Source organism: Diaphorina citri, unplaced genomic scaffold (assembly GCF_000475195.1).
Source record: "Diaphorina citri unplaced genomic scaffold, Diaci psyllid genome assembly version 1.1 scaffold619, whole genome shotgun sequence".
Lineage (NCBI taxonomy): Eukaryota > Metazoa > Arthropoda > Insecta > Hemiptera > Psyllidae > Diaphorina > Diaphorina citri.
In genome coordinates, this window is record NW_007378052.1 from 1 (window position 1) to 12,063 (window position 12,063).

The 12,063-nt window shown below is 36.9% G+C and overlaps 1 protein-coding gene across 1 annotated transcript in view; it reads right to left on the bottom strand.

The window, feature by feature from the left end:
- Positions 1-122: 122 nt before the first annotated feature.
- LOC103510571 (zwei Ig domain protein zig-8-like) overlaps positions 123-12,063 on the bottom strand; it is a gene marked incomplete at its 3' end in the record, with an annotated part of 36,801 nt that continues 24,860 nt past the window's right edge. The window contains exon 3 of the mRNA XM_008475250.1: positions 123-330. Coding sequence (XP_008473472.1) covers positions 123-330 — 208 coding nt within the window. The remainder of the gene's footprint in view (positions 331-12,063) is intronic.

Sequence of the window (12,063 nt, forward strand, 5' to 3'; positions counted from 1 at the left end):
AATTGACCAATCAAATGCCTTGAGATTATGCTTAGCACGAACTTAAGAGCCAGCATTTTGTTCATAAATATGGGTGTAAGACCTCTTAATCTGTGGAGAGATCAGAGGGTGGCCCAACTTACCAACAACTTGGAGGTATCCCACTTGGTTGATCATGGGGTTGGTATTGACCTGGCACATGTAGTAGCCTCTGTCTTCTTGCTGAACCCCGGATACATGGAGGAGCCAAGTTTTCTGACTATCATGGGACACACTGAACCTTTGTACTTTGGTGATCACATGTCGGTGGATGGTGAGAATCATTTGGCGATCGATGTGGATCCAAGCAACCTGAAACAAGTGATGATCAGTATCAATAAAGATGATGATCTATTGATCATTATATCATTGACAAACATACAAATTTTTCGATTGCAAATATTTCAACAGGTTACTGTCTGGTGTTCTTGTGTTAACCCAGGGAAGTACATAATTATATTGTGTCTCTTCTCGTCCATCTGATGTGAGACATACGACGGGATGGGCATTCCACTACACAGGAGTCGAATGTAGCTATCAATAAAGATGATTGATGATATTATTGACAAACATACAATTTTTCGATTGCAAATACCTATTTCAACGGGTTACTATCTGGTGTTCTTGTGTTAACCCAGAGAAGTATATAATATTATATTGTGTCTCTTCTCGTCCATCTGATGTGAGACATACTACGGGATGGGTCAGGTTACTGTCTGGTGTTCTTGTGTTAACCCAGGGAAGTACATAATATATTGTGTCTCTTCTCGTCCATCTGATGTGAGACATACTACGGGATGGGCATTCCACTACACAGGAGTCGAATATGTAGCATCTGACACACTCTTTTTTTTGTAATGAAACTTTGCTGTGCCTATCAGAGTGGCGAAAGGATTGATGACAGAGATTGCCAAAGGCAATATTCGTTGCGATTTTGTTAATAAATAATTTGTACCTTGCACATCTCATGATATCTGTCCGTTGTTCAAAAGAGTCGGGGTACAATTTCTAAAATCAATAAAGATGATGATCTATTGATCATTATATCATTGACAAACATACAAATTTTTCGATTGCAAATATTTCAACGGGTTACTGTCTGGTGTTCTTGTGTTAACCCAGGGAAGTACATACATAATTATATTGTGTCTCTTCTCGTCCATCTGATGTGAGACATACGACGGGATGGGCATTCCACTACACAGGAGTCGAATGTAGCATCTGACACACTCGGTTTTTTTTTTGTAATGAAACTTTGCTGTGCCTATCAGATTGGCGAAAGGATTGATGACAGAGATTACCCAAGGCAATATTCGTTGCGACTTTGTTAGTAAATAATTTGTACCTTGCACATCTCATGATATCTGTCCGTTGTTCAAAAGAGTCGGGGTACAATTTCTAAAAGGAACACACTCAACCTTTGCTATTTCTTTAGCAAGGGAAATTCAGGCTGGTATACTCCCTGTTTAAAGTCCCCCAGCCAGATTAAGCTGATCTACTCCCTGTTTAAATTCCCCCAGCCCGACTAGGGACCTTCTGATATGACTGACAAATTACGATTAAGAATCGACACAAGTACAACAGAATAGTGATATTGTTCTCAATGCAGAAAGGACGTGCATTTCATTCCCCCAGCCCGACTAGGGACCTTTTGATATGACTGACAAATTACGATTAAGAATCGACACAAGTACAACAGAATAGTGATATTGTTCTCAATGCAGAAAGGACGTGCATTTCCGAGGTTTCAATTAATTAAAGTGGCACATGTCACATTATGAAGCTCTTCAAGCTTTCCCTTTGGATAATTAAAATATGTTGTCCATCTTTAAACCTGTCAGTCCCGTCAGACATATTACCCCTAGTCCTAGGGTTATTCGACACTCAAAACTGGTCATCATTTTAATTTGAGATATGTTTGCAAAGGAAAAGCAATTTTATTTGGGTATGGCTTCTTGTCATTGGGTAAAGTTAAAAACCAGGATAATTATATTATTATACGAGGCCATTTTATTTTAATTACGGTGAATTTACTAAGAACTTCTCCGATAAGAGTAGTAGCTAGGGAATGGTAAGAGTTCGAGTAAAGTGCATCTCCACTAATAATTACGTAAGTCCCAGAAATTACAACATCAGAAACAAACAGGTCATAATTATATTGGAAATGGTAAGAGTTCGAGTAAAGTGCATCTCCACTAATAAATACGTAAGTCCCAGAAATTACAACATCAGAAACAAACAGGTCATAATTATATTGGGCTTAGCGTAGGTAAGTAGATACATAAATGACCTTCATAAAGGCTTTTCCTTATATGTAGGTACCTACTCATACGTAGAGACTAGATACTTACGTACGTACAAAAAGTTGCCAGGAAAAGGAAGAAGCAAGAGGCTACTTTTTGATGAGGGGGAATCATCAGACTGAATTTTTCGAGGGGAAAAAGTAAGAAAAATAAAAAGGATACGTAGAGACTAGATACTTACGTACGTACAAAAAGTTGCCTGCAAAAGGAAGAAGCAAGAGGCTACTTTTTGATGAGGGGGAATCATCAGACTGAATTTTTCGAGGGGAAAAAGTAAGAAAAATAAAAAGGACAAGGAGAGGACAGGAAAACTAATTGATATCATAAAACCAGATAACAGTTTGAAAGGTTTTCTAACTTCAATTGGAAAAGTTTTTTTCTTCTTTTTTGGTTATTTTTAACTTTTCGCCATTTCTTATTTTAAGTACAAAGTTAACTAACTTTTTTTTCCTCCATTTTTTTAACCTCTGAAAAGTTTGTTCTACCTTGGGTGAGCTTACAAGTGTAAGGTGTGCGGAAATTCTTCCAGCTTGTTGTTACTTGTATCTTGTATTTGGAATGTGTCAAGTTTATGAGATTTCATTCTGGTATGATATGTAGGTATTCTGTATGAATTTCAGGGACAATTGTACGTTTGGAAGTTTCTTTGGTACTCTTGGTAGTCATTTTTTTCGTTTATATGATAAAATAAAATTTTCAATTCTATTTTGATCTCCCCTCCCTCTTTATCAATAGAAACATACTTATTTTATTATTATTATTATAGGAAATGAGGTAGGATTAAGTCGTTAATTTAATTTTATATCCTCCCTAAATAATTAATTGGAGAAAAGTAGCTATAACTATAGTTCGGTATACCACCAATATGATATCTCCAAATCAAAGCTACCTAAAAAGTTGCACCTACCTGCAGGTACTTACCCAAGTTCCCAAAATTACGGACAAAAAATGTACTTTTGGATAAAGTTAGTATTTAGGGAAATGAAGAACAACAAAGCTGATTGTTTTCTTTGAGATAATGAGATGTCTCCAAAGTTGTGGTATTTCTGATGCTTTTGCGTAATGATCAAATCTACTAGGTTTCAACAGTGTAACTTTCAAAGAAAAAGAGCCTATTGAATTTTCAATAGAAAATTTCTTTTTGAAGACGCCAACGTAAAATGCACCCGGAAAAGATACCTAAATACCTATGAAAGAAGGAAGAACTCAATACAAAAGATATATGTTTGTATCTACCTACCTATATTAAGAATCGAATTTTACTTTAGTGCCAGAGCCAATTTTGAAACTAGTATTTATATCTTTTCCAGCATGACATTGTTCAGGCATAATAACCTACATCCTGTATTCCACGTAGCCCTCGTCCTTACATCCTATTGTTCAATCCAAGGAACTGCCAAGGAAGAGTTTCAGCTTTCCTGCTAATTATTTTCAAACAATAGAAGAACAGAAGAGAGAAAAAAATTGAAACAAAATGAAGAAATCCCTTTCAACTTTTTCCCCCTCCCTTTCTAAACCTGTTCATCAACATGTAATAGGTATCTTGTATCTTTTGTTGTTACATTCTTTGCTGAAAGATTTCCACATAGAAAAGGAGAGAGAAAAAATTGAAACAAAATGAAGAAATCCCTTTCAACTTTTTCCCCCTTCCTTTCTAAACCTGTTCATCAACATGTAATAGGTATCTTGTATCTTTTGTTGTTACATTCTTTGCTGAAAGATTTCCACATAGAAAAGTTGAAACAAAATGAAGAAATCCCTTTCAACTTTTTCCCCCTTCCTTTCTAAACCTGTTCATCAACTTGTAATAGGTATCTTGTATCTTTTGTTGTTACATTCTTTGCTGAAAGATTTCCACATAGAAAAGGTTAAGCCTCATTCTCACGGGTCAAGAAACATTTAACCTGTATTCACTAAGTCCCAGCAGCTTGCATGCAAGTGGGAAGGGGTAAACTATTGGCATGCAAGTTACTTCACCCACATGTGGATGAGATTTAAGGTTGTGGGACCTATGGGTGAGATACCTACCTACCTACCGGTATGAATCTAAAAGTTCAATAAATTAATGAAAGTAAATCATACCGTACAACCAGACGAAATAAATTTCATTTAATTAGTTTTAGTGTAGGATTTTTCAAAAGATCACCATCCAGACACTTTAGACTGCCAACTTTCACTTCCACCTGACAAGAACATTACAAAATATAGGTAGGTATCCACTAGCTGAGTTAACCTATAACATTATCATTCATCGGAAAGCTTTTCACTTTCCGTTTTCCTCTAGCTAGTGCATCCAGTAGAGGGGTAAGGAGATTGTTTTCAAGGCGTCACAAGTTTTATAGGCTCTAATTTAATCAAATCCCACCCCAAACACCTGACAAGAAAATTACAAAATATAGGTATAGGTATCCACTAGCTGAGTTAACCTATAACATTATCATTCATCGGAAAGCTTTTCACTTTCCGTTTTCCTCTAGTGCATCCAGTAGAGGGGTAAGGAGATTGTTTTCAAGGCGTCACAAGTTTTATAGGCTCTAATTTAATCAAATAACACCCCAAAACAAATAAAAGAACCGCTTTTTGAATCTTGAAAGCAAAAATGTTCAATTTGCTTTGGTGAAAGTTCATTCAGATTTCTCTTTGTACAAGGGCATCAGGGGAAAAGAGGGGAGAAAGAAATTTAAACTGCCCACCCCAAAAAAGATTAGAAATCAATTTTGTACCCCGCCTTTTATTCACTTCATAATTTGTGTCCTCCTACTTCACGTAGTAACATTGAAGGCATACATTGGGAACTACTTCACGAGAAAGATACTTCTCAAACTCTGACGATTGCTCTGGTGTATTTACCCCTATCAAGTAAGAACCGCTTTTTGAATCTTGAAAGCAAAACTGTTCAATTTGCTTTGGTGAAAGTTCATTCAGATTTCTCTTTGTACAAGGGCATCAGGGGAGAAGAAGGGAGAAAGAAATTTAAACTGAGGGGGAGATTTTTGTGTGAAGAGAGATATTTTTCAAGTGTTCCCTTTTGAAGAACGGCGTTTCCCAACAGTATTTTGGTGTCCATTTGTTACCTACTTGGTATTTTGAATATAATTTTAGTATCTACCATCCTGACTTGATACTTTCTTTTGGTAAGCACCTAACTTATGTAAAAGTTGTTCTGCTGACGATCTTTGAATTTGAAGCATACCTACTTGGTATTTTGAATATAATGTTAGTACCTATCTACCATCCTGACTTGATACTTTCTTTTGGTAAGCACCTAACTTATGTAAAAGTTGTTCTGCTGACGATCTTTGAATTTGAAGCAGGTATTGTAGCTAAAGTTTAAGCATTATATAGATACACTAAACTTTGTCTCGGCAAAGTTAATCAAATTGGAATTTTAACTGTAACAAACTTTCTTGACTTGGCGGGGCGGAGCGCTACCGCGCTCCTTAATTTCTCTGTGGCCTGCAATGCCACCACTTCCTTTTTCTAGGTACCAGATTTATAGAATACCTAGAATTCTTGATTCCATATAGAAAAATATCAAAGGCAAAAGTTTAGATACACTAAACTTGGTCTCGGCAAAGTTAATCAAATTGGAATTTTAACTGTAATTTCTCTGTGGCCTGCAACGCCACCACTTCCTTTTTCTAGGTACCAGATTTATAGAATACCTAGAATTCTTGATTCCATATAGAAAAATATCAAAGGCAAAAGTTTATAAAAATGTCTATCATACGTTGTAGCTTGTGTGGGTGGTACTTGGCATTGAAGGCATACATTGGGAACTATATACTTCACGAGAAAGATACTTCTCAAACTCTGACGATTGCTCTGGTGTATTTACCCCTATCAAGTGTTTGATCTTCCCTCTGGTCCCTGAGCCGCAGTATGGAACTTTTTTAGAACCTATTTTCTTGATATAGGGTCTAGGCATTTGTATGCAGTATGAATTTTTTATCTTCTTGCATTAATCGTCCGGTGTTCTTTGTGTATTTGTACAGTTAAGCAATAGAAAAAAGATTCTCCTCGGTTAAAAAGAGATTCAACTGCTCATTTTTGAGCACAATATTACCAAAGGTCAGGAGAACAGGATAGTCTTATTCTTGAAGTTTCTAAGGAATCCTCTTCAGAAAAGCTTTGAGCAAAGGTACGTGCAGAATCTTTTTCCCCAGGAACTCTCTGGAACGCCAACGTCCATTCACCCCTAGGGATTCTGCTCTGATGTTTCCCCCTCACATCCACACATCGATAGTTTTTCCTTCTTTTTAATGTTCACCCCTAGGACTCTCCTCTATCTTCTGTACCCATGGGATTTTTCACGCCGAATCGAATGGTGCTACTTTTAGAACTGTCCGACTTACAGTTGAGAAGTTGCGAGTTCGATACTCCCCTGTGTCAACAAATTTTACTTTCTATTTCTTTTCAAATACCTACGTATTCTGCAAATGTAATAGAAAGTCGTGTGATGTTCACACCAGATTTTTGTACGCAGTTAGTAATATAGGTCCAAGCTACATACCTACGTAAAATATATCTAGTGAGTACCTACTAAGTACCTAAGTAGGTGTTTACTTGTATAGTTTAGTGTGTTATTTTGCATAATTATCTAGTGAAAAACTAGGATTACTTACCTATTAAGGAGTTTTCATTCTGTCAACAGCGACAGTGGGATTTATCAGAAGCAGATTAGGGTTCCTGTTTTCGATGTGATAGGCAATATGGCTATCAATGTTAGGCCTAAAAATGCCTAGTGTAAGGTTAGAGTGGAGCTGAGACCAAAGAGATTTTTGCTCTCAGTTCTATGCGGTTTGAAGTCGTCGCTTCTCTCTATCGTTACTTCCCTCTACCTGTTCGATGCTCTATACTCCGCACTGTTTTTGACTTTACATGACTGTATAAGGACGTTAGGCTTTAAGAAGTTCCTTACTTACTTCATAATATCTTTGTTTTAGATAGAGCACTGCTGCATTTCACAATCTTGTAGGGCAGAATAAAACATGCTACTCACATACAGCACAAGAGAGTGCATTAGTAATCTTATACGATTACGTAAAGAAACACTTTAACATTCGTTTAGTTCTCTTATCAGCAAAACGCACCATCTGCAAGCTGCAAGCTCGTCCTATATCCATCTGCAAGCTCATCCCTTAAGGGATGTTCGAAAGAGTTTCATGGCTTTGCACCATAATGGCCGTTCGGATCTTAGGATTAGTACAATGCGCAGAAATTTAATCACGGCTTTTACGGAAGTTGCGGTAATGTTGGTATTATAGTCGTCACTTGATTGGGGAAGATCACTTGATCGTTCTCGACGTTGCATGTCCACAATTGGTCCAAACTTTGATGTAAATACCTTCTGATTCTACCCAACAGTATGCAATGACCCACCATTAGCACAGTACTTCTCACAGACTCTTGTAGGTAGGTACATACAGAGGTATTCCATCACAAATCAGCTATGGTTAAAGTCGGAATTCCGCAGAAAACGAATTAAGGCCGTTCGGATCTTAGGATTAGTACAATGCGCAGAAATTTAATCACTGCTTTTACGGAAGTTGCGGTAATGTTGGTATTATAGTCGTCACTTGATTGGGGAAGATCACTTGATCGTTCTCGACGTTGCATGTCCAAAATTCGTCCAAACTTTGATGTAAATACCTTCTGATTCTACACAACAGTATGCAATGACCCATCATCAGCACAGTACCTACTTCTCACAGACTCTTGTAGGTAGGTACATACAGAGGTATTCCATCACAAATCAGCTATGGTTAAAGTCGGAATTCCGCAAAAAACTTCTTACTGCCCCTGTATATCTTGTGTGTTGAATATTTTATGAAGCTCTCAGTCTTAGCATATCTCGAAAACCTTTACACAAGAAGAGGCAGTAGGGAAATATAGTACCCTATACGTAGAGAGAGTCAGAACGTAAAAATGGGTTCAGATAAAGTAGAATACAATATTTATATGAAGATAGAGGAAACATGTGTAGTCCTACATGTGAGAGCAGGGGTGGGAAGTAGGGTGCAAATATTATAGGTCTAACTGAGGCAAGAGGGTAGGAATCATTATCTCTGCCCTGAAAGATAAGGTAGGGGATGATCGTGAAGATTTTATGGACTTCGTGCTGAAGCTGAGGCTGCGAATAAAAGTCAAATTGATGGTAAGAATTTTATTTTATGGACGCTGAGGTGGGCAGGGTAACGGGGGAATATTATGAACCTGTTTATAATAAAGGGAAAAGGTTTGTGAGAACCTTTGAATATTTTCACCCGAAATATTGAGCTCAGTGTCAGGCTGCGAATAAAAGTCAAATTGATGGTAAGAATTTTATTTTATGGACGCTGAGGTGGGCAGGGTGCGGGGGGGAATATTATGAACCTGTTTATAATAAAGGGAAAAGGTTTGTGAGAACCTTTGAATATTTTCACCCGAAATATTGAGCTCAGTGTGTTATTCGCTATGAAATAGTCGCTTTTCATGTAATGCTCTGATTTTATCGTAAAATATTACGACGAGATATCAGAGGTAACAAGTTTTATACCCCACATCTGATTATGTTTATGTGATCTTTACCTCGAAGCTTTTTGACCATTTCTTTTCATATTTGGAGCCTATAGGTACCAGAACGGATAAGGTTCGGTCAACAGTTTCTGTAATGTGAACACTTTAACAGAAAGTAGGTAGGTACCTTATTCAATATCTTTCTACATCTATAATAACAATGATTTTCATTTCTAGCTCTTGGCATGTTCTTCAGAAAGTTCCTTTTTAATTTTGAACAAAACATTCCTCTTGTCTTCCATTAACTTTTGACCCAAAACAGCAGATTTTATAAAAAAATAAGTAGGTACCTAATAGGTAACACAGCAGCTCAATAAATTCATTCAGAAATCTATGAAAGTTGTTCTTAGAGATATTGAATCAAGAAATCATAGCCGTTTTTACGACTATTTTTTAGGCATGACTGTAGGGAGGTATTCCAATAACTGATCATTTCATACCTGCGGCAGCGCAGCGCTTTAGATCTGTTTTTAAACATCAGCATCAACCGTCCACGTAATAATCTGCTCAATAAAAGCTCCTTCGAGCTTTTCACTCTCATCAACACGGAGCGGGGTACCAATCATGTATACTGTGGGAAGATGGCAAAACACGATAACCAACATTTTTTTCAAAATGGAGTTAGTAATTGATTCATAGTAACTTTTTTGCGCTCTATCGATAGGACCTCCGTTGTCACAGTTTGCTCTATCGAACCTCTTTCTTCACTAAGCCGGGCACTCACTATCAGGTAGACCTGACAGATGAACCTGTTCAGACGTACCTGTCAGGTCTACCTGATGGTGATTGGGCAGTCTTAAAGAGCAAAAACCGTATACTCCTATCCACTACTCACATCTACAACCGAATGCTCCTTTCTGCTCTCTTCACAAATTGGAATCCACGCATCAGGAGGGAAAAATAATTCGTGCCTCTTATTTCAACCCTAATCAAAGAAAAGTAAGTCTCAGTTCTATGCGGTTTAAAGTCGTCGCTTCTCTCTATCGTTACTTCCCTCTACCTGTTCGATGCTCTATACTCCGCACTGTTTTTGACTTTACATGACTGTATAATACCGCATAGGAACCAACCATCTTCCATTAACCTCTAAAAACCAATCAAAATGCTTCTTCATTTGTTCTCCGTGTTGTCTATATTCTCCCGTTATACGATAATGCTACGTACATCATCTCAACAACCATGGAATATATTTACAACAAACTTGTAATCTCCAAGGGACGAGAGAGAGAGAGCATTAAAATTTCATACAGTCAAAAAATAAAGAAGCTGAAACCGTCTTGTACGTGAAATATAAAGACATAAAAAGTGAGTGAGGGGGGGAAATATTATGAACCTGTTTATAATAAAGGGAAAAGGTTTGTAAGAACCTTTGAATATTTTCACCCGAAATATTGAGCTCAGTGTGTTATTCGCTATGAAATAGCCGCCTTTCATGTAATGCTCTGATTTTATCGTAAAATATTACGACGAGATATCAGAGGTAACAAGTTTTATACCCCACGTCTGATTATGTTTATGTGATCTTTACCTCGAAGCTTTTTGACCATTTCTTTTCATATTAAAATTTGGAGCCTATAGGTACCAGAACGGATAACGTTCGGTCAGCAGTTTCTGTAATGTGAAGACTTTAACAGAAAGTAGGTATATAGGTACCTTATTCAATATCTTTCTACATCTATAATAACAATGATTTTCATTTCTAGCTCTTGGCATGTTCTTCAGAAAGTTCCTTTTTAAAACCGAAGATAAAGTCATTTAGGAAAAACATAAAATAAAGAAGGTCATTAAGTGTTATAATGGTATCCGTAAAATCATAGCCGTTTTTACGACTACTTTTTAGGCATGACTGTAGTTATAGGTATTCCAATAAGTGATCATTTCATACCTGCGGCAGCGCAGCGCTTTAGATCTGTTTTTAAACATCAGCATGAACCGTCCATGTAATAATCTGCTCAATAAAAGCTCCTTCGAGCTTTTCACTCTCATCAACACGGAGCGGGGTACCAATCATGTATGCCTAATATGTATAACTTAAAGATACTTACACACAGAAGCCAATTTAAAGTAAAAGTTCTTCTTCATTCCTACTACACCTACATGTGACATTAGTCAGGTGTAATGGTGTATCTTAAATTAAAGCTATCTTATCCTGAAGTGTTTGCACAATGCAGTTTGCACTTGCAAGTGAGGTGAGTTTGCACTTGCAACTGAGGTGAGCTCGCCATAAACTTTGCCAAGTTGAAAGTTTTAACTTGTGAGTGTTTGAGCAATAAATAAACTGGCTATTATCTCAGTTCCTGGTAATGACGAAGAAATTATTCTTAAACAGATTAATACCTTATTCTCTTACCTATATTACAGTCCAAGAATGAATATTGTAAGTATAATTAAAAAAAAGATAAAAATATTTTCATGTTGAAAAAAACGTTTTTTTGCTCTCCTGTATAAAATTTGAAAAATGTTGGTTATCGTGTTTTGCCATCTTTCCACAGACCTAATATGTATAACTTAAAGATACTTACACACAGAAGCCAATTTAAAGTAAAAGTTCTTCTTCATTCCTACTACACCTACATGTGACATTAGTCAGGTGTAATGGTGTATCTTAAATTAAAGCTATCTTATCCTGAAGTGTTTGCACAATGCAGTTTGCACTTGCAACTGAGGTGAGCTCGCCATAAACTTTGCCAAGTTGAAAGTTTTAACTTGTGAGTGTTTGAGCAATAAATAAACTTTTAATATTCAAAGTGGCAGTTTGGCTTTGGAGTAACGTATACTTATGCTTTACCCACTTTTCTTCTATGCTGTACTTACTTCTGTGTGTGTAACCTGTATTATACTCCGATGCCCAGGAATGAAAACGCTGGTAGTATAAACAAGGTATATTCTATTCTATTCTATTCTATTCTATACTTATGCTTTAGGTACCTACTTTTCTTCTATGCTTTACTTACTTCTGTGTGTGTAACCTGTATTATTCTCCGATGCCCAGGAATGAAAGTTAATAGGTATTCCCTGTTTTCTATTCTTAACTTTAGGTCTTCATTTCTTTTTCTTGATAGAATTCAGACTCCAGTGTACCAGTGGTGTTTAAAATTTTGTTTTGGCCACCTACCCACGGTACCTTGATGGTATGCCCAATTGGGCCTATGGAAAAGTGTATGTAAACCAAGCCTAAAGACAG